Consider the following 19,212-nt stretch of genomic DNA (forward strand, 5'->3'; position numbering starts at 1 on the left):
AGGAATAGAATATAAAAGTAGAGAAGTGTTGCTGCAACTGTACAAGGCATTAGTGAGGCCGCACCTGGAGTATTGCATACAGTTTTGGTCCCCTTACTTGAGGAGGGATGTAGTTGTATTGGAGGCAGTTCAGAGGAGGTTCACTAGATTGATTCCAAAGATGAGGGCTTTGTCTTATGAAGAGAGATTGAGCAGTTTAGGCCTTTACTCTCTAGAGTTTAGAAGAATGAGAGGAGATCTAATTGAGGTATATAAGATGGTTAAGGGTATTGACAAAGTAGACGTAGAGAGGTTGTTTCCTCTGGTGGGGCAATCCAGAACGAGAGGTCATAGTTTTAGGATAAGGGGTAGCAGATTTAAAACAGAGAGGAGGAGAAATTACTTCTCTTTAAGGGTCGTGAGTCTGTGGAATTCACTACCCCAGAGTGCGGTGGATGCCGGGACATTGAGTAAATTTAAGGAGGAGATAGACAGATTTTTAATTAGTAATGGGTTGAAGGGTTATGGAGAACGGGCAGGAAAATGGAGTTAAGGCCGAGATGAGATCAGTCACTATCGTATTGAATGGCGGAGCAGGCTCGAGGGGCTGAATTGCCTACTCCTGCTCCTAGTTCTTATGTTGTTAAACAGCAAGGGACCCAACAATGAACCCCGTGAAATGCCACTGGAAGCCGCTTTCCATTCGCAAAAACATCTGTCGACTACTACCCTTTGTTTCCTGTCACTGAGCCAATTTTGGATCCAACCTGCCACATTTCCCCTGTATCCCATGAGCTTTTATTTTACTGACCTGTCTGCCATGTGGGACCTTGTCAAATGCCTTACTAAAATCCATGTAGACCACATCCACTGCACTACTTTCATCAATCCTCCTTGTTACTTCCTCAAAAAACTCGCTCATAGGAACATAAGAAGATAGGAACAGGAGTAGGCCATTCAGCCCTTCGAGCCTGTTCCGCCATTCAATGAGATTATGGCTGATCCGTGGCCTAACTCCATATACCTGCCTTTGGCCCATATCCCTTAATATCTTTGCTTAATTTTCAATCTGAGATAGATTTTTGTTAACAGCTGTTCTAGCTTCAACTGCTGTTTGTGGGAGAGAGTTCCAAACCTCTACCACCCTTTGCGTGAAGAAGTGCTTCCTAACATCTCTCCTGAACGGTCTGGTCCTAATTTTTAGTTTTAGAATCTCCAACCAGTGGAAATAGTTTATCTTTATCTAGCCCGTCTTTTCCTGTTAATATCTTGAAGGCTTTGATCAGATCTCCCCTTAACCTTCTTGCAAAAACAGGCCTAATTTGTGTAATCTCTCCTCGTAACTTAACCCCTGTAGTCCAGGTATCATTCTTGTTGCACTCCCTCCAAGGCCGTTATATCCTTCCTAAGGTGTGGTGCCCAGAACTGCTCACTGTACTCCAAGTGGGGTCTAACCAGGGTTTTATGCAGTTGCAGCATAACCTCTCTCTGTGTCTTTATACTCTAATCCTCTCGATATAAAGGCTAGCATTCCCTTAGCCTTTTTGATTATTTTCTGCACTTTCTGGTGGCATTTTAAAGATCTCTGCACCTAAACCCCCAAGTCTCTTTGGACATCCACTGTACTTAACCTCTTTCCATTTAGAAAGTACCCTGCTCTATCCTTTTTTGGTCCAAAATGGATAACCTTACACTTACCCACATTGAAATCCATCTGCCACAGTTTTGCCCACTCACCTAGTCTGTCAATATCTCTTTGCAATTTTATGCTATCATCTAGACTGTCTACAATGCGCCTAACTTTGTATCATCAGCAAATTTGGATATGTGACTTACTATGCCATCATCCAAGTCGTTAATGAATAATGTGAATAGATCAAGTTAGTAAGACATGATCTTCCCTTAACAAATCCATGCTGACTATCCCTGATTAATCCTGCCTTTCTAAGTGGCAGTTTATCCTGTCCCCCAGAATTGATTCTAATAATTTACCCATCACCGAGGCCAGACTGACCGGCCGATAATTATTTGGCCTATCCCTGGCACCCTTTTTAAACAATGGTACAATGTTCGCAGACCTCCAATCGTCTGATACCTCTCCTGTATCTAGTGAGGATTTGAAGATGATCCTCAGCACACCCGCTATTTCCTCCCTAGCTTTCTTTAACAACCTGGGATGCAATCCATCTGGCCCTGGCGATTTCTCCACTTTCAAGGATGTCAGACCCTCTAGTACTTCCTCCCTCATTATGCTTATCGTATCTAATATTTCACACTGGTCTTTAACTACAATGTCTACATCAACCCTCTCGTTTGTGAAGACAGAGACAAAAAACTCATTAAGAACCCTGCCCACATCTTCTGCATCCACGCATAAGTTTCCTTGTACATCTCTGATAGGCCCTACCTTTTCCTTAGTTATCCTCTTGCTCTTAATGTACTGATAAAACATCTTCGGGGTTTTTCTTGATCTTACCTGCCAATAATTTTTCATGTCCTCTCTTGGCTTTTCTAATTTCCTTTTTTACTTCACCCCTGTACTTTCTATACTCGTCTAGGCTTTCTAAAGTATTAAGTTTTTTGTGATCATCATAAGCTTTCTTTTTCTGCTGTAACTTACCCTGTGAGCTTCTAGATAACCAGGGAGCTCTAGATTTGGCAGTACTACCCTTTATCTTTGTGGGCACACCTACACTGTGCCTGTGGTATGTCGCTTTTGAAAGCCTCCCACTGGTTTGCCACTGATTTTCCTTCAAGTAGCTGTTCACCAGGTCACCTCTCAGTTTTGTAAAATTTGCCTTCCCCCAATTTAGAACTTTTACTCCTGTTTTATCTTTGTCCTTTTCCATGATTATGCTAAAACTAACTGTATTATGGTCACTATCTCCAAAATGGTCACCCACCGTTACTTCACCCACTTGCCCAGCTTCATTACCGAAGACTAAATCTAGAATTGTGCCCCCTCTCGTTGGGCTTGTTACGTGCTGGCTAAAAAAGTTCTCTTGAATGCAGTTCAAGAATTTTGTCCCCTCTGTGCCCTTCACACTGTTTGTATCCCAGTTGATATTGGGGTAGTTGAAATCCCCAATGATTATTGCCCTATAGTTTTTGCACTCTGAAATTTGCCTACATATTTGTTCTTCTATCTCCCTCTCACTATTTGCAGGTCTATAGTACACTCCTAGTAGTGTGGCTGTGCCTTTTTTTATTCAAGCTCCACCCATGTCGCCTCGTTTGATGATTCATTTAGCATATCATCCCTCCTCAAAGCTGTTGTTGATTCCTTAACTAATAATGCTACACTCCCTTTTTTTTTAATCCCCCTCTCCATCCTGCCTGAAAACTCTATATCCAGGGATGTTGAGCTGCCATTCTTGCCCTTTCAGCCAAGTTTCTGTTAGAGCAATGATATCGTGTTGCCATGTGTCTGTCTGTGCCCTCAGCTCATCAGCTTTATTTACTATACTCATTTCATTTAAATAAATACCCTTTAACACTGCCAAATTCCTGTGCTGCACACTTTTGAATATTGGTTCACATTTGCCTCCCTTGAGTCCCTGGGAAAAAGCCCTGATCCCAGCGAGCTGTTAATTATTAAGCTCTAACATTTTTCTTTTTTCATACTTTTGCTAACTAAATTCCTGAAATTAAAGAGGAAACTAAATGCTGGAAACGGGGTTGGGTAACACAGCGGGATACTGAATTGAAGAAGTCTCCGCCAGGATTAACCTGTCTTCCGTTCAGATATTGATTAGCCCACAACTTTGTTTTATTTCACCACGTTTTTATTCCCTTTTTTAAGCAGCACCTTGCTACTCATTCTTTTCCATTATCATTTTCTTTTTAAATCAGCTTATCTCTGATTCTTAGCACACAGTTGTCTGACCTAGTACCTGTAGTGCCATCCAGTGCCAGCAACTGGCTACTGCAGAAGCATCTATCAGTGCAGTTATGTCCAAACATCTGTCAGACAAAAACAACTTATATTTATATAGCGCCTTAACGTAGTAAAGCGTCCCAGGGTGGTTAACAGGAGCACTATAAAACGAAATAAGACACTGAGTCACATGAGATGTTAGGTCAGATGACCAAAAACTTGGTCAAATAGTTAGGTTTTAATGAGTGTCTTAAAGGGGGAAAGTGAAATAGAGTGGCAGAGAGGTGTAGTGAGGGCATTCCAGAGCTTAGGGCCGAGACTGCTGAAGACACAGCTACCAATGGTGGAGCAGTTAAAATTGGGGATACTCAAGGCCAGAATTAGTTGAGTGCAAATATCACGGAGGATTATGGGGCTAGAGGTCATTAGAGATAGGAAGCAGTGAAGTCATGAAGGGATTTGAAAAGAAGGATGAGAATTTTAAAATGAAGACATAGCTTGACCGGGACCCAATGTAGGTCAGCAAGCAAAAGGGTGATGGGTCAATGGGATTTGGTGCATGTTAAGAGACAGACAGCAGAGATTTGGACTTCAAAAATAGCCTCATTTTTTGTGATCTGGAGATCAGGACTGTGCACAGTAGTATTAAGTGAAGTCTAACCAAGGTTCTATTTCTTTAACATAACTTCTCTGCTTTTTAATTCTGTTCCACTTGGTTTGCATTTTGCTAACATGAGTTGCTATTTTGTGATTTGAAAATCTGAAATCTGTACCGCTAGATCTCCCTGCTCCTCGACCCCATTTAGACACCCATTTTCCATGGATTATGTAGCCTCCTTATATCTCCTACCACCTCACAGTTATCTATGTTGAAATTTATTTGTCATTTACACGCCCATTCTGCAAGTTTATTAATATTTTGCATTTTGCTGCAGTCCTCCTCTGTATTAACTATAACGCCCAATTTGATGTCATTCACAAATTTTGAAATTGTTCTTCTGATTCCCCAGTCCAAACCATTAACGTCAATGGTAAACAGTGTTCCCAGTACTGATCAATCCTTATTGAACATCACTTCCCAACTGGGTAACTCCTTTATGCCCTACTCTCTTTAAGCCCTATTTTGTAACCAGATTGCAAACTATTCTGTAACTTGCCCCATGACTCCACGTGCTCTGACCTTAGTCAAGAGACCTAATTGAGGCCGTTTTAATGCCCAAGTGTATTATGTTACGACCAGGTGAGAAAGGTCTTTTACTGTCTTCACCTGGTCTTATTGTAACAGGGTTTAATTTTTAAACACCCTGTGTTTTGAGCTTCTCCTTTGGTGAATCCTTGTTCACCGCTTTCCAATTATAAGACAAAGAAATGAGCACAAACAGGCCTTCTTAGGTTTAAAGAAGAGAAGTGAAATTTATTCAAACTTAAACTCTTAATTCGGTTAACGCCTTCTGATACACACCTCACCCCATGCTAGCATGCACATGCGATACGCGCATGCAAATAGAGTCAGAAAAGGGAAGAAAAATATAAAGGAGAGGTTTGAGGCAATTTCTGAAGGGTTTTTTTTTCCACTGTGCTTCAAGCTTGTTGCAGGGTCCTTGATTGTAGGTAGTCTTGCTTTTCGTTGGGGCCCAGTATTCTTCTTAAACTTTGTTCACTGTAGGAGACTTTTTTCTCTTGGGGTTCATGTGTCTTCAATGGTTTCCAAAGCTAGTGAGAGACAGGAGAGAGGTGTCCTCAGTCCAGGAGCAAAATAGCTTTCTGAGTTCAAAATTCTGTGGCCAGTTCAAATTCAAAAAACCAACAGCTTGTCAGTCATGTGACTAAACTAGTCTGACCATTTTTTCTGTGTATTGGGGAAGCAAGGATTGGGTCCCTTGTTACAACACTGCTAGCATGCAAATGTTTTTCCAGTCAGGAGCTAGGCAATTCCTTGTGATCCTCTTTTCTTCCCAGCCACAATTTTAAGTTTTAATGTTCGTGTGGCAAAATAATGTGTGCCTCAGTCTTGGCAGGCGGGGGTGGGGGGGGGGGGGGGGGTGCTCGCCTGACAATTACATCTACTTAGATCCAAACCTACCCTGTTAGCTCTTCAAAAGAATTCAGTAGGGTTGAGCAAGCATGAACCTCTCTTTTGAAATCTGTGCTGACTATTCTTTATTATATTTTCAGTTTCCAGGTCATTTTTTCTTATTCTTTGAGTCAAGATCCAATTATCTTTCCTACCATCTATGTTAAGCTAATTGGTCCAGAGTTCCATCTCCCTTTTTAAATACAGGAACCACATTAGCTGTCCGCCAGTCCTCTGGCACTATTCCCTTTTCTAATGAATTTTCATAAATATCTAATACTGCCTTTGCTATCTGTTCTTGAGCTGCTGTTAATATGCACAGGTACAATCCATCCACACCAGGGGTTTTATCCTCCAAGTCTGTGGAATGTTCCAGATCTTGAACTTGTTTTTTTTGACTAGTGTGCTTTTGAGGAGGAGTCGTAAACTTCCTTTCACATTTTTGATTTAGCACAGTCAGTGGGCTCTACTGGCATGCTGACATATAAACGAGGAAGAGGCTATCATCCAAACAATTTGCTTTTTGCTGCCATTCCCTAGCCCCCTGACGGTTCCACTGAATTATCTAGACCTGGAGAACATTCCTTTTATTTCACTCGACCATTGAAAGAAACTTCGAATTTAAAATGGACTTTAAGCTGTGGATGTTAATCTGAGGCAGCCTGAGATTAAGCTGGTTGGCAAGGGAGAGTGAACCTGTCTGCTGCAGCTTTTTAAATACAGGGCCATCCGATGACGAATGCAGTCTTTGTGGAATGTTTGTTAGTGATCAGACACTTGTATCTTTGAGCAGTTAGCTTTGGATAAAGAGCTCACAAGTCACCAGCCATTTTCTTAGTTTCTCATTGTGTTGCACCACGTGGTGAGGGGTGTGGGTGGTTCCCACTGTTCAACTTCCACCTGACAGCAGCAAGTGTCTTGTTATTAGGATTTAACCCCTTTGTGTTTTATTAGTCAAATGAACAGGAATGGCAGGTGTTCTTGTAAAACAGAAGATGAATTATTTATTGAGCAATATGCCTTATCCCGAAATTGTCACAACTGCATCCACTCATGCATTCACTCTCACGCACAAAAGACAGATAGAGAGGAAAAGGGGTAAATGGTTTTCAAGTGAGATAGGGTTTCAGGGTTCACTGTCAGCCTGTTGAATTCTCTCGGAAGTTAAATTCTCATTGGTTACAGGCCTGAGGTGTTTGCAGGTTTCTCTCTAGGTGGAAAGTTCAGTTTGAAGTCAGAGGATCACTTCCAATTCAATGCTGCATAGGTTAAAAATGTAGAATTTACAGCAGGGCGCCTCCCTTCTGGCTTTCTGGATTTCTTGGTGATGCTCCTTTCTGGGCCTCTCGCTCTCTCTCGTTAGGGCTGCCTTTTTAAGGTAAAAGTTGTCATATCATATTCTGATAGGAGACACTTTGGTCTCTCCCCCATGGTGATCACACAATGGCCCAGGATAAGAATAATCTGGTTATGATGTTTCCACTTCATACCTTCTTTGTTTCAGGAGAACCCATTCAATTCAGGAATGTTTCAGGATGGGTGTAATTGACATTTCTCATTCTAGTTAGGTATCCTTTGTTCTAAACAGACAGTGTGGCAATGTTCGAATACACATGCAGCCATCTTTTGCAGCATTGTCCATTTTTAAAAAAAGGTAAAGTCAACTTTTATAACTCTTAAGTTTTAGTCTGTATTTTTTCATCGTCGCACTTAGATTAGATTAGATTAGATTAGAGATACAGCACTGAAACAGGCCCTTCAGCCCACTGAGTCTGTGCCGACCATCAACCACCCATTTATACTAATCCTACACTAATCCCATATTTCTACCAAACATCCCCACCTGTCCCTATATTTCCCTACCACCTACCTATACTAGTGACAATTTATAATGGCCAATTTACCTACCAACCTGCAAGTCTTTTGGCTTGTGGGAGGAAACCGGAGCACCCGGAGAAAACCCACGCAGACACAGGGAGAACTTGCAAACTCCACACAGGCAGTACCCAGAATCGAACCCGGGTCCCTGCAGCTGTGAGGCTGCAGTGCTAACCACTGCGCCACTGTGCCGCCCTTCTTGTAAGCGTGACAGTTGACTATTGTATTTATCCTGCAAGCCCATCAATTCAAAGTCGATTATGGTAATATGAGCACAGACATGGCTTAAATAACTGGTAAGTAGCAGAGAATGTGACCACTTCCTCAAAAGTATGGTAAAGAACTAAACTCAAGAGGCTGTTGTGTTCCATAAAATATGATTCCCTTAGCCAATGCATTAAACTTGTAACTGCATGTCTTGATACGAAATAGATACAACTTTAAAGTGCATGTTTGCTGTACAGTGTCATACTGAATAATGAAGCCTGCTACCCGGCCCGAACTCGACTAGACCCGACGACATGTGTTCAGTTCGGGTCCGGTCTATTTTCTGTGTCCAGCATTTGGGCTCGGGTCGTGTCGGGCTGGATAGTGCTGCCTCTGGGAACTCACGGGATCAGGCTTGCCCATGATTCCCCACAACTCCATCTGCAGGAATAGCCTGCTGCCAGAACATTTGAACGATATTCGTGTCGGGTTGGGCACGAAAAATAATTAAAGGGTCCAGGTCAGGTTCGGGTTGGCTGTGGTTGGGTCGGGTTTCAATTTTATACCCGAGCAGGCCTTTACTGAGTAATGCCACCACTTGCAGACTGAAGCATTTGAATCTATGCAGTAGCATATTAGTTTTAAAAGTTGCTTGGGTATTATTTGCCTTGAGCACTGAGTCACTAAGCCCAGCCCTGATCATGTCATCTCCAACACCCTGCAATTTTACTTTATAGAAATAAAATTTCTGCAGTAATGTGTCTTGTGTATGAAAGTGAAATCAGCTTGAAAGGAGGCAGTGCTATTCCCATGGTTTCTGATCATTTATTTGTTTCAAACAGGAAAGCAGGAGACATCAAACCTAAAGACCATCCTTGGATTGATTTGGTAAATACTGAGCCAAAAAGAAGGCCTGCACCACCCCGGCCTGGAACTCAAGCCAACTCCAGCAGTGCTCAACAGGAGACAGGAGAGTCCCAACCCTTAAACCCGTTTGAAGTGGATGATGAGGAGGAAACAAACGATGTGTCTGAAAATGTGCAGAGTGCAGTGTCGACTGAGACTACTCCCAAACCAAGCCACCCATGGTATGGGATTCAACTGGCCAACAGCCCCAGGAGCAAGAGGCGGCCTGCACCCCGAGCACCAAATGCATCGCCCTCAAGTAAGCCTGGTATTGAGTTACTGCTCTCTCGGTCTGCTGGTTTCAAGTTGGATATTATATATTTAAGGATGGCTGTGTCCACAGAGTGGTAAATAGCCTTTTGGCAGCAATCTTGTCCTGATTATTTAATGCTAGTCACCTGCAGAGATTTGTGGAGCAACATTGGTACTTATTGATCGAAGAGTGATTGTCCAATGTGGGTTTAAAGAGTATCCCAATCAGATGTTGTCTACTGTTTATCTAAATAACCACTCCTTTGCCCTTTAGGTATTAGGTTTTGTATACTCTGTATTTCCTTACTATTGAGTAGGGAGAGGGAGCTGGTGCACTTTGTAGAAGACATTCAAACACACCCACCTATGTCCAAGCGCAGCCGTTCCACAACTAAGCAGGAAGATACAATTTAAAATAACCCTTCAGTCCAGGACCCACCAGGATAAGCTTGGTTAGCAAGTCATGGGCCCTTTAAGACATTTTGGGCACTGGTAATGTCACCTGCATCATATAGAACATTAGCTGCTGGCTCAGGCCGCTCCTTCCCCTGTTTCTGGGTCAGATCACAACTCTGCTGCTTCCTATGTGTATTAAGTTAATATCCACAAAATGTAACAAAACTTGACTGCCCCATCCACTGGAGCCTCACGTCTGTCTCAGTCTTTATGTTTGGTGACCTGATGTTAAGTGTAGCTACCTGCTGGTATGTCATCCTTTGAGGATGCCCAGAGATCAGTAAAGTGGATTACACAGTCTGCTATGGTGGACGGTTTTGACGTGGATCTGCTGTGTTCCAGCTTGAGATACAGAATCAGCTCTTGTTGCCAGCATATGGTGCTGATGTCTTTTACCACAGCTTGTTAGCAGCTTCTTTCAGTCCTGGGGATCATCTACCTCACTTTTTGCAGGATTGCTGTTCAGCTCTCTCAGCCATTTTGTCACAGATCTTTGTGCCAATTCATTCTTTGGCTGCTGATGAATCCCTTGTAGGTCAGCATTTCAGTACCAAGAGCCCATTTACAATATCTGGAAGGCTTTGTGGCTGGGGCTGTGACGATTTAATGAGTGGGGTTTCGATGACGGTTTGCTGAGTAACGGGTGTGGCAGTTCAGTGAGTGAGGGTTGAGGGCTCGGTGAGTGGTGGAGTGATGGTTCGGTGAACTAGGGTGTGCAATTGTTTTGCTGCAGCTCTTTTAAATTATGCCTATGGCAGAAAGGCAGTTTTCATGAGCAAGCCATACGTGTCAATTTTCATGCCCTAAGTGGGATAGCATACCACTGAGCGAGGTGTTAGTGATGAATTTATATTATAAACACACCTGAGATTAGCTGTGACACTCACTATGTTCTATTTTGTTCCAAATGGTGATAAATGCCTTTTTTGTCAAATCAGCGTATTCAGGCTAAAACAGATTTCTTAAAATGTAGCACTTCAAGTAATAAAGATACACTCAGTCCACAAAATAAAGGAACGAGCATAGGAACAGGAGTAGGCCATTCAACCTCTTGAGCCTGTTCTGCCATCAACCTGCCTTGGCACCAGAACCGCAGAACTCTTCGTATCCTTGGCTATCAAAAATCTATCAATCTTAGTTTTGAAATTTTTAATTGGTCCCCAGCCTCAATGTTTTTAATTTTGGTTGGGAGATTCCAATTTCCACTACCCTTTGTGTGAAGAGGCACTTCCTTCAATACCCCTGATTGGCAAAGCTCTAATTAAGGTTCTGCCCTCTTGTTCTAGACTCCCCAACCAGAGGAAATAGTTTCTCTCTATCTACCCTATCACCACCTTTACTCATCTTAAACACCACAATTACATCACCCCTTAATCTTCTATACTCAAGGAAATACAAAACTGGTCTGTGCAACCTGTCCTCATAATTTAACCATTTTAGCCCTGGTAGTATTCTGGTGAATCTGTGCTGTACCCCTGTTATACTCACGAAAGCCATTTGGTGAAGGATAGAACTGGAGCCAGTCTTCACACACTTTTATAAGCATTTATTTAGAGTTTCACATTACCAGCATGCACATCTCAACCCAGCAACCACACTTTCGGTCTGTGTCTACTTGAGGGTGTAAGTGAATCTTCAGTTAATATCCACCACTTACATACAATTAAACGCAGGTAATATATAATTAACGCCCCCTCCAAAGCCAGTGTAGCCTTCCTGATGTGCGGTGCCCAAAACTGAATGTGGTACTCCAACTAGGGTCTAACCAGAACTCTTTTCAGCTGTAATATAACTTTACCCTTTCTATTCCAGCCCCCTTGAGATAAAGGCTAATGTTCCAGGAGTCTTTTTCATTTTTTTTGTATCTGTCCACTAGCTTTTAGTAATTTCTGTACTTTGACCCCGAAATCTCTGTGCTCATCCACAGTTTCTAAATGCTCACTATTTAGAAAATATTTCAAATTCTCGATCATTCTGTCCCTTAAAACAAAGTCTAGTAATTTACTATAACAGACTTAAGACTTAAGGGTGGCGCAGTGGTTAGCACCGCAGCCTCACAGCTCCAGCAACCCGGGTTTAATTCCGGGTACTGCCTGTGTGGAGTTTGCAAGTTCTCCCTGAGTCTGCGTGGGTTTCCTCCGGGTGCTCCGGTTTCCTCCCACATGCCAAAGACTTGCAGGTTGATAGGTAAATTGGCTATTATAAATTGCCCCTAGTATAGGTAGGTGGTAGGGAAATATAGGGACAGGTGGGGATGTGGTAGGAACATGGAATTAGTGTAGGATTAGTATAAATGGGTGGTTGATGGTCGGCACAGACTCGGTGGGCCAAAGGGCCTGTTTCAGTGCTGTATCTCTAAAAACTAAAAAACTAAAAAAACTAGCAAGCATATATCATTTTATATTTGTCTCTCTCTCATCCTTAAATAGTGGAGTGACATTGGCAGCTTTCCAATCCAAGGGGGCAGTTCCTAAAGATCATAACTAACGCATCAACAATTTTCTCACCTAATTAATTTAATACCCTGGAGTGGAACCATCGGATTCTAAGGATTTGTCTACCCCTAATCTTAATAGTTTCTTCACCATTTTTAAAAAAAACTGGAATTGAATCTAATTAGTTCTGCCCCTTGACTTATTTTTAATTTTCCTTGTATCACTAGTATTTTATCCTCATCGTCTCATAGAAAGTATTTTCGCAGTCTGATGATCTGCAAGATTTTTGGATGAAACAGGCTTTTGTGAACCTGATTCAATATCAGATGTGGGTTATGTGATTCTTATGTTGAAACAGTGTATCGCAGAGAACAGAATCTATTTGGTTAGAGTTAAGAAAGAACAGAGGTACCTACAGACTACTGGGGCCTCTCGGGCATCATCCAGTGGGAAAGCTCTAGAGGAGCAAATTTGCAGGGAAATTATAGAGAGGTGCAAAAGCTATAGAGTAGTGATAATGGAGGACTTTAATTATCCTAATATAAACTGGGATGGTAATAGTGTAAAGGCAGAGCGGGTAAGAGTTTTTCCAGGAGAATTTTCTTGATCAGTATGTCTCTGGCCGAACAAGGAAGGAGGCATTGCTGCATCTGGTTCTGGGGAATGAAGTGGGTCAAGTGAATCAAGTGTGAGTAGGAGAACATTTAGGGGACAGTGAGCAGAGTGTCATAAGGTTTAGGTTAACTATGGAAAAGGGACAAGGAACAATCTAGAGTCAAAAAGTACTTAATTTAAGGAGAGCCAATTTTAGTGAGGTGAGAACAGACCTAACCCAGATAAATTGGAATCCAAGCTTGGCCAGCAAAACTAACGGAATAATGGGCCTCCTTTAAAGAAGAGGTGGCTCGCATACGATCGAGGTACATTCCCACGAGGGAGAAAGGTAGGGCAAGTAAAGCCAGAGTTCCCTGGATGATGAAAGAGATACAGAGTAAGATAAAGCAGAAAAAAGATGTGCATGACAGATGTCAGGTTGAGAATATAAGTGAGAACCATGCTGAATATAGAACGTTGAGAGGGGAAGTGAAGAAGGAAATGAGAGGCGAAAAGACTTAAAGTTACCATAAAGGGGAATCCAAAAATCTTGTACAGGCATATAAATAGTAAAAGGTTATTAAGAGGTGGGGTGGGACTGATTAGGGATCAAAAAGAGGATCTGCACTTAGATGCAGAGGGCCATGGCTGAGGAACTAAATGCATCCTTTAGTAAGGAAGGAGTTGCTGCCAAAGTATAGGAAATAGGAGCAGGAGTAGGCCATTTGGCCCCTCGAGCCTGCTCCACCATTCAATTAGGTCATGGAATATAAAGAAAGTAGGAAGGAACTTAAGCAAGGAGTCAGGAGGGCTAAAAGCGATCATGAAAAGTCATTGGCAAACAGGATTAAGAAGAATCCCGAGGCTTTTTATACGTATATAAAGAGCAAGAGGGTAGCCAGGGAAAGGGTTGGCCCACTCGAGGACAGAGGAGGGAATCTATGCGTGGAGCCAGAGGAAATGGGCGAGGTACTAAATGAATACTTTGCATCAGTATTCACCAAAGAGAAGAACTTGGTGGATGATGAATCTAGGGAAGGGAGTGTAGATAGACTGGGTCATGTCGATATCAAAAAGGAGGTGGTGTTGGGCGTCTTGAAAAACATTAAGGTAGATAAGTCCCTAGGGCCTGATGGGATCTACCCCAGAATACTGAGGGAGTCAAGGGAGGAAATTGCTGGAGCCTTGACAGAAATCTTTGTATCCTCATTGGCTACAGGTGAGGTCCCAGAGGACTGGAGAATAGCCAATGTTGTTCCTTTGTTTAAGAAGGGTAACAAGGATAATCCAGGAAATTACGGACCTGTGAGCCTTACATCAGGTCAGGGAAATTATTGGAGAGGATTCTTCAGGACAGGATTTACTCCCATTTGGAAACAAATGAACTTATTAGCAAGAGGCAGCATGGTTTTGTGAAGGGGAGGTCATGTCTCACTAACTTGATGGAGTTTTTTGAGGAAGTGATGAAGATAATCGATGAAGGAAGGGCAGTGGATGCTGTCTACATGGACTTCAGTAAAGCCTTTGACAAGGTCCCTCATGGCAGACTGGTACAGAAGGTGAAGTCACACGGGATCAGAGGTGAGCTGGCAAGGTGGATACAGAACTGGTTTGGTCATAGAAGACAGAGGGTAGCAGTGGAAGGGTGCTTTTCTGAATGGAAGGCTGTGACTAGTAGTGTTCCGCAGGGATCAGTGCTGGGACCTTTGCTGTTTGTAGTATATATAAATGATTTGGAGGAAAATGTAGCTGCTCTGAATAGTATGTTTGCGGACGACACAAAGGTTGGTGGAGTTGCGGATAGTGATGAGGATTGTCAGAGGATACAGCAGGATATAGATCGGTTGGAGACTTGGGCGGAGAAATGGCAGATGGAGTTTAATCCGGACAAATGTGCGGTAATGCATTTTGGAAGGTCTAATACAGGTGGGAAGTATACAGTAAATGGCAGAACCCTTAGGAGTATTGACAGGCAGAGAGATCTGGGCGTACAGGTCCACAGATCACTGAAAGTGGCAACGCAGGTGGAATAGGTAGTCAAGAAGGCATACGGCATGCTTGCCTCCATCGGTCAGGGCATAGAGTATAAAAATTGGCACGTCATGCTGCAGCTGTACAGAACCTTAGTTAAGCCACACTTGGAATATTGCGTACAATTCTGGTCGCCACACTACCAGAAGGATGTGGAAGCTTTGGAGAGGGTACAGAAGAGGTTTACCAGGATGTTGCAATGTCTGGAGGGTATTAGCAATGAGGAGAGGTTGGATAAACTCGGATTGTTTTCACTGGAACGACGGAGGTGGAGGGGCGACATGATAGAGGTTTACAAAGTTATGAGTGGCATGGACAGAGTGGATAGTCAGAAGCTTTTTCCCAGGGTGGAAGAGTCAGTTACTAGGGGACATAGGTTTAAGGTGCAAGGGGCAAAGTTTAGAGGGGATGTGCGAGGCAAGTTTTTTACACAGAGGGTGGTGAATGCCTGGAACTTGCTGCTGGGGGAGGTGGTGGAAGCAGGTACAATAGCAACGTTTAAGAGGCATTTTGACAAATACATGAATAGAATGGGAATAGAGGGATACGGACCCTGGAAGTGCAGAAGGTTTTAGTTTAGACAGGCATCAAGATCGGCACAGGCTTGGAGGGCCGAATGGCCTGTTCCTGTGCTGTATTCTTTGTTCATGGCTGATCTATCTCAATGCCATTTTCTCGCACTATCCCCATATCCCTTGATATCCTAAATATCTAGAAATCTTATCAATCTCTGTCTTGAATATACTCAATGACTGAGCCTCCACAGCTCTCTGGAGAATTCCAAAGATTCACCACCCTCTGAGTGAAGAAATTCCTCCTCATCTCAGTCCTAAATGGCCTACCTCTTATTCTAAGAGACTGTGTCCCCTGATTGTAGACCCGCACCCTTCCCCTCACCCGACCAGGGGAAACATCCTTCCTGCACTTACCCTTTCGAGCCCTGTAAGAATTTTGTATGCCTCAATGAGATCACCTCTCATTCCTCTAAACTCTAGAGAATATCGGCCCAGTCTCCTCAATCTCTCCTCATAGGACAGTCCCGCCATCCCAGTCTGGTGAACCTTTGGTGCACTCCCTCTGTGGCAAGTTTATCTTTCCTTCGGTAAGCTAAAATAAATTCCTGGACATACAATACCTGGGTTTCAAAATCTTACGCAAGGGAATGGAAGCCACTATGTTATGAAATCCATACCATGCACCAAGAAGGAAAATCCACATAGCTGCACAAATGCCATTTCTTCTTGAGCCCAATAAGAGCATCTCCATAGATGGACATGTAGCCATCCCGTCATGCATCTTCAGATATTTCTTCCACTGGCATAAAGCAAGGAAAATGCATTTGACTGATCAAGCCCTCGCCATCCAGAATCTGTACGATTATTCTGCCTGGACCTGAAAGCAGCAGTAAGCACTGCTAGCTCTTGTTCCCCAACTCTACCCCCCCCCCCCCCAAAATAGATTTCAATTCAGCCCCCTTTTAAAGGTGCCAGGTGTCCCTGAATCAGCTGCTTTCTTTGAAAATCTGTTTCAGGTACACAGTCCTATGGGAGGAAAGTTCTTTGCAATCTCTAATTTCACTGAAGGCATGTGGATTTTATACTTGTGTCCTGTTATGTGTTCAATGTTCAACCTTGTTGTGGAAAAATCTAACTACTCTCGAGTCCACGATCTTAAAACAAATAAAGACTTTATTTCGAGTATATGCAAGGGAGAAGATTTCAGTTACCCCCCCACCCCCACCCGCGAGCCTTCTCAATGGTAGAGTTTACAGCACACATTTATAGGGTACAATAGTCATTACTCATTGATCACACTACCCCCAACGCATACCAGGTTTACGACTTGATCAATGAACTGGATTGTATGGCCCCAACAAATGTTTCCTGTTATCTCAGCCCCCAGCTTTGATGCTGCAAGTTCCCATGGTTTATTGTTGTCTGTCTTGTCTCTAATTTCCCCTTATCTCTTTTCTTAGTGAAGCAAGGACAGCATGTTTACACAGGCTGTTTGAGTCACTTAAGTACTGAGTTATAAAATCCCAGAATAGTTGTCAAGTATCCCTTCATTCAAAGGGTCCCTCACGACTACAGTGATTCTTCTCAGCTTATTAATGCATTCTAGTGCTAAATCTTGACCCTTTGGTCTCACTTCAGTTTGCTTACTATAAAATTATAACTTTTCTTCATTTTGAAGACATAAATTATGTCTCCTTTCAGTCTCTACTCCAAAGAAAATAAATTCAGTAGCTTGAGCCTTTTCTATACCTTCTACCTTCGAGGGTGTGACTGCAAGTGAGGCAGGTTGGGGGAATCAGCATGTAGTGATGGAGGAGCTTCAGCCCCTGACCTTGTCCAACAGGCACGAGGCCCTTGCTACCTGTGTGGATGAAGAGAAGGACTGCAAGGTGGATGAGTGGACTGACCATGACACCATAGTAAAAGATGCGTTCCAGTGGGGGAAGTGAAGAGGAATGTGGTAGTGATAGGAGACAGTATAGTCAGGAGGATAGATACTGTTCTCTGTAACCAAGACCGGGAGCTTCGCCGGCTGTGTTGCCTGCCCGGTGCCAGGGTTAAGGACATCTCATCGCGGCTGGAGAGGAACCTGGAGTGGGACGGGGAGGATCCAGTTGTCGTGGTCCATATGGGAACCGATGACATAGGTAAAACCAGAAATTATCTGCTTAGAGAATTTGAGGAGTTAGGGCTCAAACTAAATCGCAGAACATCAAAGGTAATCATCTCCGGATTGTTACCTGAGCCACATGCAACTTGGCACAGCTGTCAAGCAAATTAGAGAACTAAACGGATGGCTCAAAGCGTGCTGTGGGAAGAAGGCGTTTCAATTCTTGGGGCACTGGCATCAGTACTCAGGGAAGAGGGAGCTATTCCATTGGCATGGCCTTCACTTGAACCGGGCTGGGACCAGTGTCCCAGCCAATTGCATTATGGGCTGTGGACAGGGCTTTAAACTAACGGGGGTGGGGGGAGGGGGGCCTGGGTAACGGGAAATTTAGCAATACATTATAGAACCGACTAGGGAGAAAGCTATCTTAGATCTCATGATGTGTAATGAAGCAGGGTTAATAAGCAATGTCATAGTAAAATATCCACTGGGAAATAGTGATCATAATACCAGTGAATTTCATGTTAAATTTGAAAATGACATATTTCAATCACAAACAATAATCTTAAACTTAAAGTCAGTTACGAAGGTATGAGGGGAGAACCGGCTAAGGTTAATTGAGTAAATTGACTGGAAGGTATGGCGGTAAATGAACAGTGGGAAACATTTAAAGAAACAATTCAAAGGGTTCAGCAACAAAAACAAAAACTCGTCAAGAAAGACCCATCTGTGGCTCACTCAGGAAGTTAAGGAGCGTATTGGACGAAAAGAAGAGGCTTACAATGTTGCAAAAAATAGGATTGGGAGTGTTTTAGAAACCGGCAAAGGGCCATCAAAAAGTTGATCAGGGAAAAAATAGAATGAGAGTAAACTAGCCAGCAATATAAAAACAGATTGTAAGAGAATTATAAGTGCGTAAAAAGGAAGAGAGTAGTGAAAGTAGACGTTGGTCCCTTAGAGGCAGATACAGGGGAAATCATCATGGGTAATGAGGAAATGGCAGAGACATTGAACAAATATTTTGTGTCTGTTTTCACAGTAGAAGACACAAGTTCCATACCAGAAATAGGCAGTAACCTAGGGGCTAAAAAGTGAGGAAATTAAGGATATTGATATCAACCGAGAAAAAGTATTGGAGAAACTTGAGGGACTAAAGTCTGACAAGTCTCCGGGACCCGATGGCCTATACCCTAGGGTTCTAAAAGAGATAGCTGCAGAGATCGTGGATGCGTTGGCTTTGATTTTCCAGAATTCCTTAGATTTAGGAATGGTCCCGTCAGATTGAAAGTTGGCAAATGTTACGCGGCTTTTCAAGAAAGGAGGTAAAGAGAAGACAGGGAACTACAGGCCAGTTAGCCTGATATCAGTCATTGGGAAGATGCTGGAAACTATTATTGAAAAAGTTTTAACATTACACTTGGAAAAGCATAGTATGATTAGAACAAGTCAGCATGATTTTATTAAAGGGAGATCCTGTTTGACAAATTTATTCGGGTTTTTTGAGGATGTAACGAGTAGTGTAGATGAAGGGGAACCAGTAGATGTAGTATACCTGGATTTCCAAAAGGCATTCGATAAGGTGCCACATAAAAGATTAATAGGCAAGATAAGGAAGGGCTCATGGTGTTGGGGGTTATTGGTTAACAGACTGGAAGCAAAGAGTAGGCATAAATGGGGCATTTTCAAGTTGGCAGGCAGTGAATAGTGGAGTGCCGCAAGGATCAGTGCTGGGGCCTCAGCTATTTACACTCTATATTAATGACTTGGATGAAGAGACAGAGAGTAATGTTTCTAAATTTGCTCATGATACAAAGCTCGGTAGAAAGGTAAGCTGTGGATATGGGGAGTGGGCTGGTAGTGGAATTGAAGCCCAAGATCAGCCATGATCGTATTGAATG

General features: G+C 42.9%; 1 protein-coding gene across 1 annotated transcript in view; it reads left to right on the plus strand.

The window, feature by feature from the left end:
* Positions 1–19,212, plus strand: part of micall1a (MICAL-like 1a) — a 182,658-nt gene that overhangs the window by 81,062 nt on the left and 82,384 nt on the right. Inside the window, exon 8 of the mRNA XM_068019331.1 lies at positions 8,858–9,180. Coding sequence (XP_067875432.1) covers positions 8,858–9,180 — 323 coding nt within the window. The remainder of the gene's footprint in view (positions 1–8,857; positions 9,181–19,212) is intronic.

The sequence above is a fragment of the Heterodontus francisci genome, chromosome 41 (genome assembly GCF_036365525.1).
Source record: "Heterodontus francisci isolate sHetFra1 chromosome 41, sHetFra1.hap1, whole genome shotgun sequence".
Lineage (NCBI taxonomy): Eukaryota > Metazoa > Chordata > Chondrichthyes > Heterodontiformes > Heterodontidae > Heterodontus > Heterodontus francisci.